This window comes from Electrona antarctica (genome assembly GCF_951216825.1).
Source record: "Electrona antarctica genome assembly, contig: scaffold_40, whole genome shotgun sequence".
NCBI classification, from domain to species: domain Eukaryota; kingdom Metazoa; phylum Chordata; class Actinopteri; order Myctophiformes; family Myctophidae; genus Electrona; species Electrona antarctica.
In genome coordinates, this window is record NW_027638523.1 from 354,909 (window position 1) to 375,252 (window position 20,344).

The following is a 20,344-nucleotide window of genomic DNA, read 5'->3' on the forward strand; positions in this document are numbered from 1 at the left end:
CTATCTATCTATCTATCTATCTATCTATCTGACAGTTACACACCTCCACCACCAGGGGGCGAAAGGCATTAAGGCAACAGTGCCTGGATTCTTTATTGCGCATGCGTGAAAACTTTGACCCGGTCGGAAGTACTTGTTTGCATCACGTGGCCACGCCAGTTGTTTTCCACGGAAATGTTGTTGAACAAACATGTTGTCGTGCCTCTCGGGAATTGTTGATATTTGTGCCTTTATTACACATTCTATATTACAGTAGCTTGGTGGAAATGTCTCCTAAAGGAGGTGAAAAGCGTCAAATGGAGTCTGTACGGCTGAAGATAAATGAACAGCTAGCGTCGGTGGGAGAGGAGATATTGTTTGTTGTGGACAAACAGCAGCGTGGCGCTGCTGATGTTTGTAGTGTGGAGCTTAGCGTCAGAGTGTTTGTGTTGGAGTGCCTCAGCGCGTTGGGAGAGTTCATGGTCAACCTCTTCCAGAGAGAGATGGAGACACTAGAAACTCTGCTGGAGACACAAAACAAACGGCTGGACATTGATTTTGATATGGACATCGATCTACACACTGCAGGTTAGTAGACTGAACAACACCAGCTTAGCTACAAATAGCATTAAGCTAACTGAACTGAACTACATTTACCAGTAGTTATACTAGCCCTAGAATGTCTGTGAACATACATACATTACATATATTCCTGTATAAACAGCCACCGCTCCCAGTGAGCAAGGAGACATGGGTGGCATAAATGTGCTCTGCGCTCCGTTTGTACTCCTTGTTTGTACTCCTCTGCTGATGCTACCTTCTCTCCTCCTTCTGTCTGTGTGTAAAGAGGTTTCATCTGAATATGAGGAGAGGAGATCCATTTTGGCCCAGGAGGAACAACAACATCCACAGATTAAAGATGAACAGGAAGAGGAGACTGGTGAGTCAACTTTGACATTACTACGTAGGAAGATGTGGTGCAATACTCTCTCAGGTAAAACACAATGATGTTTTATTAGTATTATTCTAACAAGACTAAAGGGTTATCCAGCAACTGTAACGATACAAAATATAGTTTGGTAACTCATGGTCCCCTAAAAGACAGACAGACACACAGCATGTTGTTTCCGCTTGTGCCGCTACATAACTATAGCACAACAAGTTTGAACCCATAATCTTGTTTAGCTATTAAGATATTTGGCATAAAGGGTGAGTCACATAAATGGTCAGAGTCACAGGCACGGCACACGCAGTGGCTTTTAAAAAATCACACCCGTGTGAACTGAGTGGTGCAAGGTCTTATATAGACTGATCAGCTGTGGTCTGACGTAATGCCTGATGTAATGAAATCACACCCGTGTGAACTTAGTGACCATAACAACCATGCTCATTTTTGAGTGGTGTAAACCACTCCTACAACTGGCTTTGTTAGTTGAGTGGTGTGAACCACTCCTACAACTGGCTTTGTTAGTTTACGTGTCTGTTCGTACCAAAAAATGAGCATGGTTGCTATGGTCACCCAGGGTGTGATTTCAGCTTTGTTAGTTTACGTGTCTGTTCGTACCAAAAAATGAGCATGGTGCATTGTGATTTGGCCGGAATGAGACATTACGTCAGTGACCACAGATGATCAGGCTATATAAGACCTTACACCACTCAGTTCACACGGGTGTGATTTTTTTGGTACGAACAAACACGTGGACACGTAAACTAACAAAGCCAGTTGTTGGAGTGGTTTGCACCACTCAAAAACAGTTTGCAGAATTACAGTACATTTCAAGCACAACTCAATACAAAAACTGTTAACTGTGAGTGGACGACCCAATAAAAGCATTACACTTGTTTACCAGAGGGTCCATCTTGTTCAATTCATCAAAACATTTAGAGATGTACAAATATACACTTCTATTTTTCCAAAGAACACAACAGGAATTCATCATAAAGGAGGTAAAAAGGGAAATATACAGTGAGGGGGAAAAGGGGTGGTTGGGGGTAGATTACATTAATGATGATTAAAAAAAATTTTTGGCCACATCGGTGAAATAATGTCCGATGTCGGGCATCGGCGCCAACAATGACGGATACATCGTTGAGACCGATGTCGGGCTCTACTCAACACCTTGCTCTGCGAGGCATTGTGAAGAGACTCGAGACACTCATTTTTTAAACGATCCTGACAAAACGAATAGGAGAATAATCTTAGAGTTGACAAAAGCACTTTGAGTTGCTCTGCTGACGCTACCGTCTCTCCCCTCCTCCTGTCTGTGTGTAAAGAGGTTTCATCTGAATATGAGGAGAGGAGAGGAGGTCTGGTCCTGAAGGAACCACACCCTCCACAGATTAAAGAGGAACAACAGGAGAGGAGATCCAGTCTGGTCCTGGAGGAACCACAACCTCCACAGATTAAAGAGGAACAGGAAGAGGAGACTGGTGAGTCAACTTTGACATTACTACGTAGGAAGATGTGGTGCAATATACTCTATCAGGTAAAACACAATGATGTTTTTATTAGTATTATTTAACAAGACTAAAGGGTTATTCAGAAACTGTAAGGATAAAAATATAGTTTGGTAACTCATGGTCCCCTAAAAGACACAGACACACAGCATGTTTCCGCTTGTGCCACTACATAAGTATAGAACAACAAGTTTGTACCCATAATCATGTTTAGCTATTAAGATATTTGTGCGTGAGACTTTTAAGATTTTAAGCACGAGACATGGTACTGGTCCACTCAAAGGATTAAGTGATCTGTCCAGGAAGGTTCTAATCATCAATCAGCACCAGACACTTCATTCAGGAGTGGTGGATTCTTGAGCCACAATGGTTCTGCAGGCTCCACCTGGGCAACGGTGGTGCTGCAGGCTCCACCTGGGCAACGGTGGTGCTGCAGACTCCGCTTGCAGCTTGAATGGCCCTCCTAAAGGCCTCACCATGGGTGTGTTGGGCTTCCTCCTCACGGTAGACACAGGCTGGGGCGCCAACCCATACTGCTCCCGGGTGCCGTCTACATTCCGGCTTTCACCCGTCTCTCCGGTGGTCACCAGATTATTCCTGGTTTTTCAGTAAACCCTTTTTGAATGATAAGTACAAGTTGTTTCTACTGGTGATTTCCACAGAGCACCACAGGGAGAGGTCTACAGTATCTAGAGAGATGGCCTCCAAAAGACATTCAACAGTGTCAGAGGAACAGCCAGAGGTGGATCAGAGACGTGGACTGTTTGATGCGAAGATGCAACCTGTAGTAAAGTTGTACCGTATAGGTATGTGCTGTTTTGTTTACTTACTTACATAAAGGGATATTTCACTTTCAAAATAATTGTGGGTAATGTTATCGTCTACTCAGGCTTTTTGTGAACACTTTGGACAGTTTTGAATTTGCTCAATTCAGTATTTAGATATTTTATATTCATTTTTATCAGACAAGCCCATTGTAACTTCAAACTCCATTTTAACCATCGTAGATACACAGAAAACACCCATCCCTGGTTCTAGTGACTGATATTGTCCTTCCTTAGAGAGGGACAGCCATAGCTGAATGGGTAGAGAGCCCGTCTAGAAAACAGAATGTACCACAGTGATGTTGTTAGGTCTGCAGTGGGTCCCAGGACCCACGGGTGGGAGTCCTAATATAAATGGTATTTTTTGAGAAATTGTAATTGTTTGATATTATTGCATTCATACAAATGTAGTCAAGGTAGTCAAGTTCCTTAACGGAAATTAGGTCCTAATTTTGTATATCATTACTTCAAAATGGATCAAATCAATGGTATACAATACTAGCTCCTCGATCAGATAAAACGTCAAGTTTCTTTAACATAGCGGCGGCGGCGGTGTGTGGCAGCGTGTGGTCACAGCCAAACGGCTTCTCAGTCTATAATGTCAGTGATACGATACGAGCAACATTGCTTTTATTTAAAGCAACGTACAAAACGGACGGACTGGAAGCAAAATAAAACAAAAGAATGGCGGCGGCTAAAAAGAAAAAAGCTGAAGATCTGGAGGAGATCAAGGAGACGCTATACTCTCTGACAAGAGAAGTTGAGAAAGTGTCCAAACGGCAAGAAATGATAATGAACCTGGTGGAACAAATCACAGAACTAAAAAATCTGGTGAAAGAGAAAGAGGAGAAAATGTAGTTCCTGGAGAGTCGAGTGGATGACCTTGAACTATATACCCGAATGGAATATGTGATTGTAACCGCATTGAAAACCACTCACAGGAGCTATGCGAGAGCTACGGAGACCGGCGATAACGCCGCCGACTCTGACGAGCCCCCTCCAGAAGAACAACAATCACTGGAGCAGCAAGTCGTAGCATTATTTGTGAGTAAAGAAGTGAATCTACAAAAAACAAAAAGAACAGCAGTTCAATACCAGCCATAATACCAGCCATAATAGTGAGAGAGAAGTGGAGTGTACATGAATGAGCATCTCACTAAAAAGAACGCAGACATTGCTAGACACGCTCGTATGCTAAAGAAGCAAGGCAACATCCAGGCAACGTGGACGCGAAATTGTAAAGTCATGATAAAACTTAACGGAACACCAGAGGAAGCCAAGGTCGTCGTGATCAGGCATCTCCAGGAATTGGACGAATATAAAGAATGACTTTGACATTGACTGTGACGGACATGGAACATACCTGTCGGGAAACGGGGATGGCCAGTCAGGCTACGTTTAGCCGAAGTAAAACGTAAACAATCACATGGATTCAGATCGGAGAGGGACATCGATTCGGTATGCGAGGGTATATTGGAAAGGCACCAGGGTGAAGTCGCTAGCCGGTTTTGGAGCCGGAATAGTAGGCTTGCGCCACCGTTTGACAGCGGACTGGCGGACGGCCTGCACAGGGACTAAGACTGGGGCTGATGGAACGGCACTGGAATCTAAAGGTATTTTAAAATGCAATGCATCGATCGTGTATGGAAACAAACTGCAAAACTTTAATGTATAAAATGACAGACAATTGAACATTTATTCCCAATGGAGGATGATACAGAGTATAAACTGCACGACTTTGAATATAATGTTGATCCTGAAAATCATGTGTTTAATTCCATCAATGCCACCTGTGATTATTATACAGAGGAACATTTTCGTTAATACATTTCAATTGTAGGAACCTTTACAAAAGCTTTACTCCAATCAATGATTTTCTGAACACTCTTAAAGGTAAATTCAAGTTGATAGCCTTGTCGGAAACCTGGATAGATGAGGAAAGGGGTTGTGACTTCCACATTGATGGTTATGAATTATACCACACAAATAGATCAAATAAGAACTCAGGAGGCGTGGCACTCTTTGTGGACAATAAACTGAATTGTAAATCAGTCGAATACATGACAATGGCAATTGATGACCTAATGGAGTGTGTAACGGTGGAAATACAGATGGAAAAAAGGAGCAATATAATTGTTACTTGTGTATATATATATATATAGGAAACCTGGGTCAACGGTAGAAACATTCACAGAAACACTTGAAGATATATTAAGTAGGGTAAACAAAAACAAAACATTCTTTATCTGTGGAGATACCAATGTGGACCTCTTAAAGGTATCCAGCCATAAGGCATCATCCGAATATTTGGAGTCACTATAAAGCCTAGTAGAATAACGGAAACATCTGCTACATTGATTGGCCATATTTTTACCAACAGCTTGGAGAAGAACATCATAAGTGGTTTGGTGATAAATGATGTCAGCGACCATTTACCTATTTTTCTTACATTAGAATGCCAAATTAAGAAGGACGAGGAGGAAAATGTGCCTAGATATATAAGAATAAGAAAGGATAATGCAATAAACATGTTCAGGGATGATCTTAGGCAGGTTGACTGGACGGGGGTCTATGTGAATGAGGTTAATGCAGCATGTGAGGCTTTTTTAAATAAATACTTGGCACTGTATGAAAAATACTGTCCATTAGTTTTACATAAGCAAAAAAAAAACGTCAACAGAAAACCTTGGATAACAAAAAGCTTACAGAATGCATCTAAAAAAATAACATTAAAGGTACCTGGAATATTTTAAACAAAGTAATGGGTAATAAACCAGTTTCCACAAACTTACCTAGTCATTTCAATACTAATAATACAATTATAAAAGACAAGAACGAAATGGTGAACGAATTCAATTCTTTTTTTGTAAACATTGGACCAAATTTGGCAGACTTAATTGAAAATCATGATGAAACAGATTGGACAGGAAGTAGTAAAGTGTTGCAGTCTATCTTTGTGGGAAATGTTAGTGAACAAGAAATCCTATCTATGGTAACAAAGTCTAAAAATAAGACATCCACTGATTGTGATGGGTTAGACATAGTGAAAAAGACAATTGATTGTATCATCAAACCCCTTTGTTATATTTTTAATTTATCCTTTCAGTCAGGCAAGTTTCCAGATCGAATGAAAGTTGCAAAAGTTATTCCACTTTTTAAATCAGGAGATAAGCATAGCTTCAATAATTACAGACCAGTGTCATTGCTCTCACAATTCTCTAAGGTGCTTGAAAAGATCTTTGCACAAAAGTTTGATGCTTTTATTGAAAAGCATCAATTGTTGAGTGAATGCCAATATGGCTTTCGGCAAAATAGGTCCACAGCAACAGCTTTAATGAATATAATGGAGGAAATATCAACATCAACACATGAAAATAAATATACAATAGGGGTATTTATAGATTTAAAAAAAGCTTTCACACCTTGAATCATTCCATTTTGATTTCTAAATTATACACATACGGCGTGAGAGGAATGGTACTGGACTGGATGAGAAGCTATTTAGACAATAGACAACAATATGTGCAGTGGGCAGGTAACACATCAGAGTGTATGAAAATTGAATGTGGAGTCCCTCAAGGTTCTGTTTTGGGACCCAGATTATTTGATCTATACATTAATGACATTTGTGACGTATCAAAATTATTACAATTTGTTTTGTTTGCAGATGACACACATTTTCATTGCTCTGGATATGATTTAAATAAGTTAGCTGAGACCATTACACATGAAATGAAAAAAACTCAAAAAATGGTTTGATGTAAACAAGCTCTCGCTGAATTTGGAAAAAACAAAGTTTATGGTTTTCGGAAATAGGAAAAAGGATGACCAGGTGGAATTATCCATAGATGGAGTGGCCATCGCAAGAGTATCAGAATTTTGGTTCTTAGGTGTAATAATGGATGACAAATTAACATGGAAATCCCATATAGCACATGTTAAGAAAAATATCTCAAAGAGCATTTTTATTTTAAACAAAGTGAAGCATGTGCTAGAAAAGGAAGCAATGCGAATATTATATTTTTCATTAATTTCTCCATATCTTAGTTATTGTGCTGAAGTGTGGGGGAATACGTACATGACCACCACAAAACCATTATACTTATTACAGAAGAGAGCAGTACGAATCATGCACAAAGTGCATTATAGAGATCACACAAATAGTCTATTTATAAAATCGAGAGTATTGAAATTTGAACATATCGTGAAGCTACAAACCTTATTAATTATGTTTAGTGCAAAAAGCAAAACATTACCAGTTCATCTACAACAGCTATTCGATCCTAGTTCAGAAAGTAGGGATAGTAGGAGGAAATTTGACTTCAAACATAAGTTTGCACGGACCACTCACTCATTTATTCTTCTTCCTGCTCCTTTTCGTCATAGGTGTATCAGATACTGTATGAAAGACAAATTAATTATGAAAGATATTAATTGTTATCTATTATGATTTGTACTGTATTGTGTTACACTATGTGCGAAATAAAAATGAAATGAAAATGAAATGAAATGCTTTGAAAAAACCCTCTTGTATATGAAACCAAATACACACGATAAATCAAATAATGAATTGCATTTTTATAATGAATTGCATTTTCATAGCACTTTTCCAAGTGGTCAAAGCACTTTACAATTCATTCATACATTGGGAGGTGAAGCGGCGAACAGTCGACGCCAGGGTCCTCACTTCCCACATTCAGACACCAATGGTGGCGAGCTCACACCAACCAACTCATTGGAGGCAATGTAGGGTTCAGTGTCTTGCCCAAGGACACTTCAACATGTGGACAGGAGGAGCCGGGATTCGAACCGCCGACCCAGGGATCATTGGATGACCTGCTCTACCTCCTGAACCACAGCCGCCCACGATGAGTTCCAAACCTGTATTTAGATTGTGCGAGCATATGCGATATTTATTTTATCAAATCCAAGTCACAATACATTCATAGCCGTCAGGTTTTTCACATAACAATAAACACAGCAAACGGGCACATCGTGAAATAATTCCCCTGGGGCATGAGCCGAAGAGAATTATCCACGCGCGTTGTTTGGCTGATAAAAATTGGGATTGCGCGTGCCGTTGCTTATTCGGTAAAGGCATGCGAATAAAGCAAGGGGCATAGATCCCAATCTATCAGACACACAACTGTAGCTCCGCTTAAATCAAAACCACATTGCAAGGGAAATTAAAACAAGAAGGAAAAGGGGAAAGAAAGATTAAAAATAGTTTGTTTAAACTTCAAGAGAAAAGCTGGTGCACAGGGTTGTTGGTGAGCTAAGATAAATGAGAATAATGACACTGACTTCGCTGATGACATCGCGCTTATCAGTCAATCATTGGAGTCAATCAGTCAATCAAGAGCTCAGGCTCTCCTTCAGTCTCTTGAGCAGGCCTCCAACTGTGTTGGTCTTTATCTCAACGAGACGAAAACTGAATACGTAAATATATGCAAATCCAACAATAACCACATTATAAAAACACTTAACACTCCTCTGAAACAGGTTGATGACTACAAGTATTTGGGTTCATATATATCTTTCAAACTAGGAAGGGTATGGCCTGGTCAGCCTGCAATGACATGCATAAGATCTGGTCATCCCAGCTTAGTAAGATGTTAAGTAAAAATATTTAGGACGACCGTTGAGCCGATTCTACTCTATGGCTCCGAGACATGGACACGTTCAAAGAAACTAGAGAAACGGTTGGATGGCACTTACACCCGCCTTCTAATGAGAGCACAAAATCTGTCTTGGAAGAGCCACCCATCGACTAATCTAATATACGGCAACCTTCCCCGTGTTTCTTCACTAGTCCGATCCAGAAGAACACAGTTTGCCGGCCACTGCTACAGAGCTGACAATGAGGTTATATCTTCCCTTCTTCTCTGGAGTCCTGCCTCAAAGCAGACCAGAGATAGAAAACTGTCGTTCCCTGATGTCATCGCTAGGGACACAGGCATCAGTAAGCAGGAACTGGGGATGGCAATGAAGGACCGGAAAGTCTAGCGTGATCTTGTGAAATCCACGATCTCGACTGCGGTCGAAAAATGATGATGATTTTCTCTCATTTTGACAGACATGCTCACTCATTTGTAATGACACATATCAGTAGGTAGAACATGATTTCATCAAAAGAAAAATATTTTTTTAGGGCAGCCGCCCTACACATGCTGTCAGTGGTGTGTGCGTGTTTGTAGTATATGGGGAGCCAACGCATTTATATCCATTTCTGTGTGCATATCGATTTTAGCGTGGCGACGCAAAGTCTCTCCGGAAGGTCATTCCTTGGTCAACTCAGGGGGATCGTGCCAATCTCTCACTCTCTCTCATTCCCTGGTTAAGCATTTCAAACCCCGTTTCCTGGCCTGGGGTCTGAAAAGGTTGATGTTGAAAATTGAATTGTTTACACAGCCTGTAAACAGTGGTGGTCCGTGTGATAATTCAGGGGGGGATGCCATAGGAGATAGCTAACCCCCCTCCCCCCTGTGGTTTTGCGCATCCTGATTATACCCACTCAGGAATGCTGGTGGGGGGGGGGGGGGGGGGGCTGGGGTGGTTGCATTGGTTAAACTCTTCCTTCATGACATTCCACTGTTCAACACAACTGGCATAATATTCATTTCAGCATCTCAGGGCATCAGGCTACACATCATGCATCAACTAAAGATTGAGACCTGGAGTCACCGCTACACACTATGATATGTATGACATGTTTGTTGAAACTTCCAACAACCTGTTTGAGTTTGTGCCAATTATGTTTTTCAGTTATCTTTTCTTTTTTCGTGTAGTGTTATTTTGTCATATAACTAAAAATACATCGCATGGATGCACCTGGGACGTATCCTCAGTGATGTATCCTGAGGTCAACGGGGTTTCGGGTCTACCATCATCATACCCCTCACTCAGGACCCAGTAGCTACCCTCGATCAGTCCATCAGGGAATGAGAAAGGCCATACAATCCGTTGCTCCGGAACTACTCTGCCGGGACTGGGAGAACCAAATTCTGGCGTGTGGAAGGACTAGGCTCTGTGGGTTGACTCCTGTCCGGGCCCCTCCTACGTCTCGCCAGGTCCACTCCTGCTCTCACCAGGCCCAGGACCTGTGCGTTGCACCAGACTCCCAGCACCAGGCACTTCATTCAGGAGTGGTGGATTATAATGGCCCTCCTAAAGGCCTCACCAAGGTTTGTTGGGCTTCCTCCTCACGGAGGATACAGGCTGGGGCGCTAACCCATACTGCTCACCCAGGTGCCGTCTACATTCCGGCTGTCACCCGTCTCTCCGGTGGTCACCAGACTATACCCGGTTGTCACAGTCTATTCCTATGAGTCACTATAAATAGAATACCTCAGACTCCTAGCACCAGGCACTTCATTCAGGAGTGGTGGATTATATATCATAAACTTCTGTTGAACACTTGTTACTTAATTGTAACTATTCAAATGCAACATTATATTCAATACAAACAAAATATGCAAGACAAGTACAATAATGACTAATCTTTACTTGGACAAGTGAGTAAATGTTCTTGTCCAAATGTGGCTCAAATGTCAAGCCCTGAAAACTATCTGTGATGATTTTCCTCCAAAAATGAAAAGTTGAAACATTAAATGTTTTTCTCTTTGTGTCTTTTTTCTAGCCGTCCCGCACCTCCCTGTGTGTAAAGAGGAAGTTGTCACTGAACAACAGGAGAGGAGCTCCAGTCTGGTCCAGGAGGAACCACAACCACCACAGATTAAAGACGAACAAGAGGAGCTACTTCAAAGACCAATGGAGGCTGATGGGTCAACGTTGACATTACAAGCAGTGAAAAGTGAAGATGATCATGATGATGAAAACAGAGAGACAGAGCCTGTAGCCGGCACCTCAACTGAACACTTGAAAACACAAGCTGATGTAGAGGACTGTGGAACATCACAACCAACTAGTGACGACCAGCTCCTCTCTTCACACTGTTCTGAATCTGACACTGAAGACAGTGATGAGTGGCAGGAGACCAGTGAAGGTCAGTCAACTTTAAACACACTGAAATCACACAAGAAACAACATGTGGAAGGACAAAGATTGTCGTTGGGCAGCAAGCTGTCCAAGGACCTGAAATCATCAAAACAAACTCACTCCATGAGGAGCCACACAGGGAAGAAACGCTTTAGTTGTACAGACTGTGGCAAATGTTTTAATCGTAAGGCAAATTTGACAAGGCACACAAGGACTCATACAGGGGAAAAGCCCTTTACTTGTAATGTGTGTGGTAAAGGCTTTATTCAGAGTGGTGATCTAAAAACACACATGAGGACTCATACAGGGGAAAAGCTCTTTACTTGTAACGTGTGTGGTAAAGGCTTTGCTCAAAGTGTTGCTCTAAAAAATCACATGAGGACTCACACAGGGGAAAAGCCCTTTACTTGTAACGTGTGTGGTAAAGGCTTTGCTCAGGGTGTTAATCTAAAAACACACATGAGGACTCATACAGGGGAAAAGCCCTTTACTTGTAACGTGTGTGGTAAAGCCTTTATTCAGAGTGTTCATCTAAAAAGACACATGAGGACTCATGAAAGGGGCAAGCCCATAGACACATGAGGACTCATACAGGGAGGAAACCCTTTAGTTGCAGTTGGTGCCAAATGCTTGGGTCAAAATGCACATCTGAGGATAATGAGGAGGAATCATACAGGGAAGAAGTGGTTAGTTGTAATAGTAATAAATGCACATTTTCCCCATGAACCCATTTGAGTTGACACATGATATAACATCATTCATTCTATTCCAGGATGACAATGACAGATGATAGATACTAAAGCAGTGGAATCACATAATCTGACAATAGAGCGTCAAAGTCCCGCCCCTTCCCGAACGAAGAGGGCACCAGAAGAGAAGTTCCGATTCATTTCCCCATAGACATATCAAAACATATTTATTTAAAGACCTTTTAAGCCTCGGAAAAAGCCAACTCAGATTGTGACAAATCATGACAATGACAAAAAATGTTTGTCCGGACAAATAATTAGAAATAATAAAAAACGTGTTACCCTCCCCTTTTTTTCTTCTAATTTGTTTGGCCCAATTATTTTTTGTTTATTGTTATTTGTCACCATCTGAATTTAAAGACCACCACCATTTTTGTATGTAAAACCTATATAAACATGGCAGAGAAAGTTTTTGTCTTTGGTAGATTATGTCTCTGTTTAACACTGTTTAATTATACCGTTGGATGTTTCAGATGTTATACCTTTATACGTTTGGAAACTCAAAACAATTCAATAGCAACAGAAAGTTTGGCATTGGCAGAGATTTGTCACATTTGTTGTGGGTGTATCCCACACATACTAGCATGTTCGTTGTCAGCTTGTAGATTCATAAACCAAGTGTGATGCTATGTTAACACATTTTCCTGCACATTGTGAGCTTTTAGATTTGTTTCTTCAGTATTTTGTTTCTTTCTGTTTTCTTTTTTTTCAGGATTTGGAAAGTGAAAGTGGTTAAATGTGTCTGTGTTTTATAAATATTGAACCAATGGTAAAAGTACCAACAAGAGCTTGTGACTAAATAAATAACTATTTTGCGTCCGTTAGAATGAAGGTTCTTTCATATTCTGCAAACTGCCTACAACTGCTACAGTTTTTCTCATTTTTTTTTTTTTTTCTTTAACCTGTAGGCTACTACCTATACTCAAGGTATTATTATTTTAATTACATCCATTATTATTATGTGTTATTATTATTGTTATAATTATTTAGGGTCAAGTCCGATGGGGCAAAGATCCCTTATTGTTCGTACAGAAATGCAGATCGGCTGAGGCTGCCAAAACTTGCAGTGCTGGCTTAACTGTGCAGTCGTTTTTTGCAAAACTTGGCAATATGGTAGAGGGCTATGCTACTTTAAACGGTGAGGCCCAAAACCATTGGCCAAAGGGTGACGCTATAGCACTCAAGTGGAAATTCGAATATAAAAAAGGCATAGCTCATGAACCTGACAGTCAGCGGACTCCCTCTTTACCAAGCGTTTCCACCTTGTAGGTTCTGCCTCGCGTAGAACATACACGGCCGTTTCATCTAACGTGATGATGCTTATGGTCGCTATCGGAACACGTTACTAACATGTTTCAAATGGACAGATCTACAAGATAACAGCGTGTCTGTTGTGCACCGCGTTACACTTGTAGATCAGCTTATTTTGGCAAGCAAGCCCCTATCCGATGGATCCACTGGTTAAAGTAGCAATTTATCTGTAGCATATCCTTTTCTCACATATAATGAGAAAGAAGTTAATTTAAGTTTGACCTCAAGACTAAAGACTAATACAACTTGGCAATTATATTATAAAAGCCTTTTTCTTTTCTTTTTTGTGACCAACTTTTTATTTTGTTTTTTTAAAAGAACCCCAGGTTAGCACAGACAGGAGAGGGAAACAACAATGATGCATACGTATAACATAATACATGTTTCTTTTTCTAACAAAACAAATACAATGGAAACCAAAACAAAACGTGGCAATGATGTTGGAACAGACAAACATGGATGGATCAGACTTTGTTTACAGGAGTACAAGTATTCAACCTAACGGAGTCCTGATTTAACCTTCTGTGCCGCTGTAAGTAGGGCTTGGATGGAATCTGTCCTTGCTCCCTGTGCTCGAACACTGGAAGCCTCTAAACTCAAGACGTCATAGAAGGATAACTTCCAACGGTGGATACTGAGGTTATGGGGTGGTTTCCATCTCATTACCAGCATCTTTTTTGCAGCTGTTAAACCGGCAAATAGTACTCTCTTCTGGTGAAGTGATAGGCTTAGAGATGAATCGTCATTTAGTAACAGAATGTGTGGTAAACACGGTATGTTTGTCTCGAGTATATCAGACAGGAATAGTGCTACCTTTGCCCAAAAGGATAAAACTCCTGGGCATTCCCACATCAAGTGTAAGAATGTTCCGATGGGTTTTTGCCATTTTTATTGAACAATTGCTCACTCACTCCCCTTTGCAGTGTTTCGCAGGTGAGATGTAGTGTTTCGCAGGCGAGTGGGAGAACCCCAGTCTCCCACTCGCCAGACCGACACACAACCTGTCGTGCCAACAGGGCTGAGCCTGATTGGCAGGGCTGTTGTGGGCCGGGTCTTGATATCTTTCATCAGAGCTTATGATTATTATTTGATTAATATCATATCACTGTCGTATGTCGGAATGACTGGGGAAATGGATCAAATCTGGACACACGACACAGCTATAATTTATTTGTCAGATGGTAAGTCCACTGATGCGTTCTTGTGATGATATGTCGTCATGAAGAGTACCACAGACGAAAAACAGTCTAAGTACATATTTCATTCTGACACCTCCACGAAAAGGCCTCGTTGTCCTGACCCCTTATCTATCATTTATATATTATGGATAAATAGTGTGGACTTAGACTGTTCTTCTGTGGCATTCATAAATGATTCACGGGACATTTGGAGTTAACGAGGCATGCATGTCTGGCGTTCATGTTGTGATCAATATACAGTAGCCTACAGTATAGCCCTATTGGCCCCACAGCCGATCAGCCTGAATTTTAAGCCATGCTCTGCAAGCCAGCTCTCTTCCAAAGGTGAGATATGAGCAGGCTGCCTCGTTGGGAACAGATGCACAACCATTTTGTCGTGGTATTTATATAAGTCACGCATTCAACAAGCTTTGAACTGAGCAGATTTGGCAGATTGGCCAAAACATCTTTAAAACGGCCACATTTTGCATTTCTTTCACCATAGTAAATGCTACTTTCATGGACTGGAGAGGGCAGTTTTTTACAGACAGGTAAAGGGGCAGGGGCTGAAGCCTATGAACGTGCCTGCCTTTTCTTAACGGTCACCAGTGGACCTAGAATACAGTGTTTTGGGGGTCTTCTCCTGGCTGGCAGGCCGGCCGGCCGGAGGATTGACATTAAAGATGTGGATTGATCCATCATGATAATGTGGTCTCACTCTTTCTACCAACACCTCTTAGTGCGGCGACACATTCCCATGATGACAGTCTGTTAAGATGTGATCTTTATTGTCTGTATACTGTATATGTAAATGATAAACCCTTATTCTGAAGTGCCACACCAGTTCAGTCAGACAACTCAAGAAGGATGTAATATATATTTATTGAATATAGATGAGCAATACAGTATATTCATTATGGTTTGGCGATGTATTGGATCTGCTTTTTAGGTACTTAGATCAAGCGCATCAGTCCCGACCATAGGGACTCTGAATCCCCCAAACACAGCACAAAACATCCGAAATCCCCAAAAAGCAGATCATCCAACACCAACCTTGAGCTATACATGTGTACAACAGAGCACCTGTTGTTTCCTGAAACAGGAAGACCATACCGATATCCATTCCACGCAGAGACAGAAAATAAAAATAAAAAGTGTGGGCTTGGATCAGACATAGGTCATGCTAACATTATGTGATGACTAGGTCAATGTGTTCAACAAAGCGCCTGTTGATCCCCGAAAACAGGGATCAACATTCTATCATTATAATTCATCTGAAATCAGTACCCAGTAGCCTACCACCTGGAGCTGAGAGTTAGCGAGCCTTGCAGAAAGCGCAGCGCATATAGCATGATCATAGAGCAGCAGCAGTAAACTATGCCGCCTGGCGCGGCGCAACTATGCCGCCTGGCGCGGCGCAACTATGCCGCCTGGCGCGGCGCAACTATGCCGCCTGGCGCGGCGCAACTATGCCGCCTGGCGCGGCGCATATAGCATGATCATAGAGCAGCAGCAGTAAACTATGCCGCCTGGCGCGGCGCAACTATGCCGCCTGGCGCGGCGCAACTATGCCGCCTGGCGCGGCGCAACTATGCCGCCTGGCGCGGCGCAACTATGCCGCCTGGCGCGGCGCATATAGCATGATCATAGAGCAGCAGCAGTAAACTATGCCGCCTGGCGCGGCGCATATAGCATGATCATAGAGCAGCAGCAGTAACTATGCCGCCTGGCGTGGCGCATATAGCATGATCATAGAGCAGCAGCAGTAAACTATGCCGCCTGGCGCGGCGCATATAGCATGATCATAGAGCAGCAGCAGTAAACTATGCCGCCTGGCGCGGCGCATATAGCATGATCATAGAGCAGCAGCAGTAAACTATGCCGCCTGGCGCGGCGCATATAGCATGATCATAGAGCAGCAGCAGTAAACTATGCCGCCTGGCGCGGCGCATATAGCATGATCATAGAGCAGCAGCAGTAACCTATGCCGCCTGGCGCGGCGCATATAGCATGATCATAGAGCAGCAGCAGTAAACTATGCCGCCTGGCGCGGCGCATATAGCATGATCATAAAGCAGCAGCAGTAAACTATGCCGCCTGGCATAGTGCATATAAGCATGATCATAAGCGGCGGCGGTAAACTATACGTCCCCTAGAGCCAAGCAGCAAGCAGAATGCAGTTTAAGAATTTATTATATACTTATGCAGTAATAAAAGGTAAAGAAAGCAGTATCAAATAATACATTATTCGCGACTCATTAGTTTTTGAGCCTGTAGAATATCTTTTAGGTCTAGTCTAACATAGCTTTCATAAGCCGCAGAGGACCACCGGCCTAAGGCTTTGAGGGTGGAAGTTGGGACTTTTGATGCCGCTGTAGTAGCTGCGCCGATCCTGAAGGAGTGCGACGTGTAGCGATCGGGGGGCAGCCCACAGCCTTGACACAGGAGACGCAGCTTGTTGCAGAACCAAGGGCTGGACATGACTTTCCCAGAATCCGTCATGAACAGGGGCTCATTGGCAATTGCAGATGGACGGCATTGCAGATAGCGAGACATGGAGGAGAAAGGACAAAGATCAGTGTTAGTTTCTGTTATTATCACGGATACTCCTTTACAAAAAGCATCTGATTTTGAGTGCTTTAAATTGATGGTGAAATGGTGATCACGAAAAGCCAAGTCAGAAATAGCAAGATCATGCATGGGATTAAAAGAGAATGTACTAGTGCAGAATTCACTGCATCTTAGAAACCCGTAAAAAGCAGTGAGAAAAGCTGATTCTAATAAAAGATCAATATAGGGGCCAAAAAATCCTTGACGGAGCTTGAGAATTAATGTATTAAGTACCGGAAGAGTGATAGGAAGGCGTTTATCTTTAGACCCTGGATTTGTTTTTTTAAAGCCATTGAGAAGGAGACGGACAGAAGGGTTGCCAAGTAGACTACTCACAGTGGGATCTCTGCAGCGGAGATGGAACTGAATGCCAGCTATAATGCCCTTGATGGAGGAGGGCTGGATTTTACGTGATTCAAAACAGTGAACTAAGAAGGCGCATATAATAGAGATGTTGACGGGGAGAGGCGCTACACAGAAAGAAACACAGAAAGATGAAAAGTGGGACCATGCAGAATCGTAGCTCTTTATTGTAGAGTTTGACAAACCTATTCTCATATAGCTTGCTGCTGCCGTTAAATAAGAGGACAAGGAGCAATCTAGTCTAGCATGGTTTGATTGAAAGTTGGGCACTTCAAACCCGTTGGCATTGCCTCTGGGCACAGGGCATGAAACTCCTGGAAATTAAAACGGGACAAGGCATCAGCTATATTGTTGTCCAACCCCGGAATGAAAGCAGCTTTGAGAATGAAATTATTCATGACACAGGTCCAAGTTATGCGCCTGACTAACCTGTTAATGGCTGGAACGGAGGAGCGACCTTTATTAATAATGAAAACCGCAGCCTCGTTATCACAAAATACTGTGATCCGTTTCTTGTTCCATAATTTCCCCCAAAGAATGCATGCCACCGCTATGGGGTAAATCTCAAATAGCGCAGTAGATTTGACATTTTCTGGTAGAGTGCTAAACTCAGCAGGCCATTTATCGGCGAACCATTCCCCATTCAATATTCCACCAAAACCGCGCGAGGGAGCTGCGTCAGTGAAAAACGCTAGGGAGGCGGAGGTTTCGATCTCGTCATTATAGAAAAAGGAAATTCCGTTCCAGTCATTTAATAGCAGCGACCAAAAACGTAAATCGGAGCGGCATCCTTCATCCAGCTGAATTTCATCGAGCAGATTTGGCACGGTTTTGGCGAGATCAAGAAGTCTGGAAATGAAAGCGCGCCCCTGGGGAATAATGCGCATTGCGAAATTAAAGTGCCCCAGCAGGGACAGCAATTCCCGTTTTGAAATAGGCTTATCAACTGTTGATAAAAAAGCAGACACAATGCCTCGAAGCCGATCGAGTTTCTCTGAAGGGAGAGAAGCTTGCATTAAATTGCTGTCTAACGTAATGCCCAGAAACTCTAATCTGGTAGTAGGCCCCACCGTTTTTTCCTCAGAAAGAGGCACTTTTAAAAGGCCAAAGAGGCCTCTAACGGCATGAATGCATTTAGCAGGAGCCGAGCTAGGGAAATCAACCACCAAAAAATCGTCCAACAGATGTAGCACAAAAGGTAGTTTGCAACAATTCAGGAGAATCCAACAAAGCGCCTCGGACAAGGTGTCAAAAATACGAGGGCTACTGCGACATCCAAAGGTTAAGCGGACTGAAAAATAGAAATTTTATTTCCATTTAATCCCGAAGAGATGCCATTGGGAGGGATGGAGGGGCATAACTTTAAAAGCGTCGGAAATGTCAGCCTTCCCTAGCCAAGCGCCTTTGCCTGCCTGTTTAATGAATTTGATTGCATTATCCACTGTTGCATAAAACAACGAAAACTGCTCGAGCGGAATTAGGCTGTTAATACTGGGGTGGCTAGGATTGTTGTGAGGGGCTGACAAATCAATGATTAGCCTCTTTTTTCCCGAGTATTTGCGCGTCGCGACTCCTATTGGGCTTATCCTGAAAATAGAAAACGGGGCTTTGAGAAAAGGACCGATTAAGAACCCTTTCTTCAACTCTTTCTCGATTAAACCCTCTACCACATCTGGTTCTCTGAGAGCAGAGAGCAGGTTTTTACACACGAAAGTGACATTTGGCAAATAGCATAAGCCTGCTACAAAACCCTGCACTAAACCGGTGATGAGGTAATTCACAAAGCATCTATTTGGGTGTTTAGATAAGCAGTGAGAAAGTTCAGGCACGTTGATCGGGGTTGATGGGTGCTTTATTTCTTTTTTCCCTGGGCCGGGCGGGACCGGCGTGGGCACACTGCCCTCGGGTGGCTGTCTCTGCACATGCTGCAGATATGCATACATTTACAATTAGGGTAGGTACAGACAGATTCATTGAAATTAATACAGATAGGAATATGCCCGTCGGAATGACGAGGCTTCACCTCTTTGTCGGGTCGGAAAGGCGAGGCTTTGCTGGGATGAGGGGCTGCCCTGGGACATAGTTTAGCAGAGTGGGAGAAGGAACCGCAGATGGCGCAGGACAGGGACTGGTGGCCTGTAAAATGCCTGCTGAACAGTTCCAGGTCCAGCACAGACCAATCTAGGCGAGTGTTGAACCTTTGCAAATACAATGCGGCCTTGTTGGAGAAGGACTTGTGGTACTCGTAGAAAAGAGTTCCGCCATAAGACAGTGCTAAGTCGGATATAATAGCCAAATAATTGTCCAGTTCAAATCTCCTCTCTGGGAACACATCACAGAGAACGTCCCTAAAAACGCCATAGGCCACATTAAACTCTGCCAGAGTTAGGCTTTTCAGCAGACGAGGGTCGCTCTCTTTGAGGCTAAGGGTTATATCGCCACGGTCTACGAGTCGTCTATCCATCCAATCAGAGGCGCACAAAATTTTAACGAGGTTAATTACCTGCTATGATCTGGTTGCGTAGGTTCGTGGAAATAGCCGCAGCGGCTGATATGAACGGGGATCCTGAAGCCGCAGCAGGAACAGCAGTTCCCAAGGTCCTTTGCGGGAAGACGCTGGAAGCGAATGGGGCCCCGAGGAAGGGAGCAGCAGCGGCGGGATTGAAGCCAGGCATGGCGGTAGCAGGAGAAACGACGGGAAAGGCGAAATGCGCGGTGGTGGATGGAGGAACAGCAGCCGCCGGACCTGACAGGTGACTCACCTAGGAAGAAGCCGCAGGCGCTGACGTGGCTGCTGTTGCCGGATCCTCTAGGGCTGAAATGCGGTTGTTCATCCGATTCATAGATGATTTAATCTCTAGCAGTGCTGACAGGA

General features: G+C 42.9%; 2 protein-coding genes across 4 annotated transcripts in view; both read left to right on the plus strand.

The window, feature by feature from the left end:
* Nucleotides 1–11,625, plus strand: part of LOC306917977 (uncharacterized protein) — a gene marked incomplete at its 3' end in the record, with an annotated part of 51,521 nt that extends 39,896 nt beyond the window's left edge. The window contains exons 5-10 of the mRNA XM_079530878.1: nucleotides 280–567; nucleotides 827–919; nucleotides 2,254–2,409; nucleotides 3,099–3,242; nucleotides 10,900–11,066; nucleotides 11,602–11,625. Of these exons, the coding sequence (XP_079387004.1) occupies nucleotides 280–567; nucleotides 827–919; nucleotides 2,254–2,409; nucleotides 3,099–3,242; nucleotides 10,900–11,066; nucleotides 11,602–11,625 (872 nt within the window). The remainder of the gene's footprint in view (nucleotides 1–279; nucleotides 568–826; nucleotides 920–2,253; nucleotides 2,410–3,098; nucleotides 3,243–10,899; nucleotides 11,067–11,601) is intronic.
* LOC306917958 (uncharacterized protein) overlaps nucleotides 1–20,344 on the plus strand; it is a 338,291-nt gene that overhangs the window by 252,280 nt on the left and 65,667 nt on the right. The window lies entirely within an intron of this gene.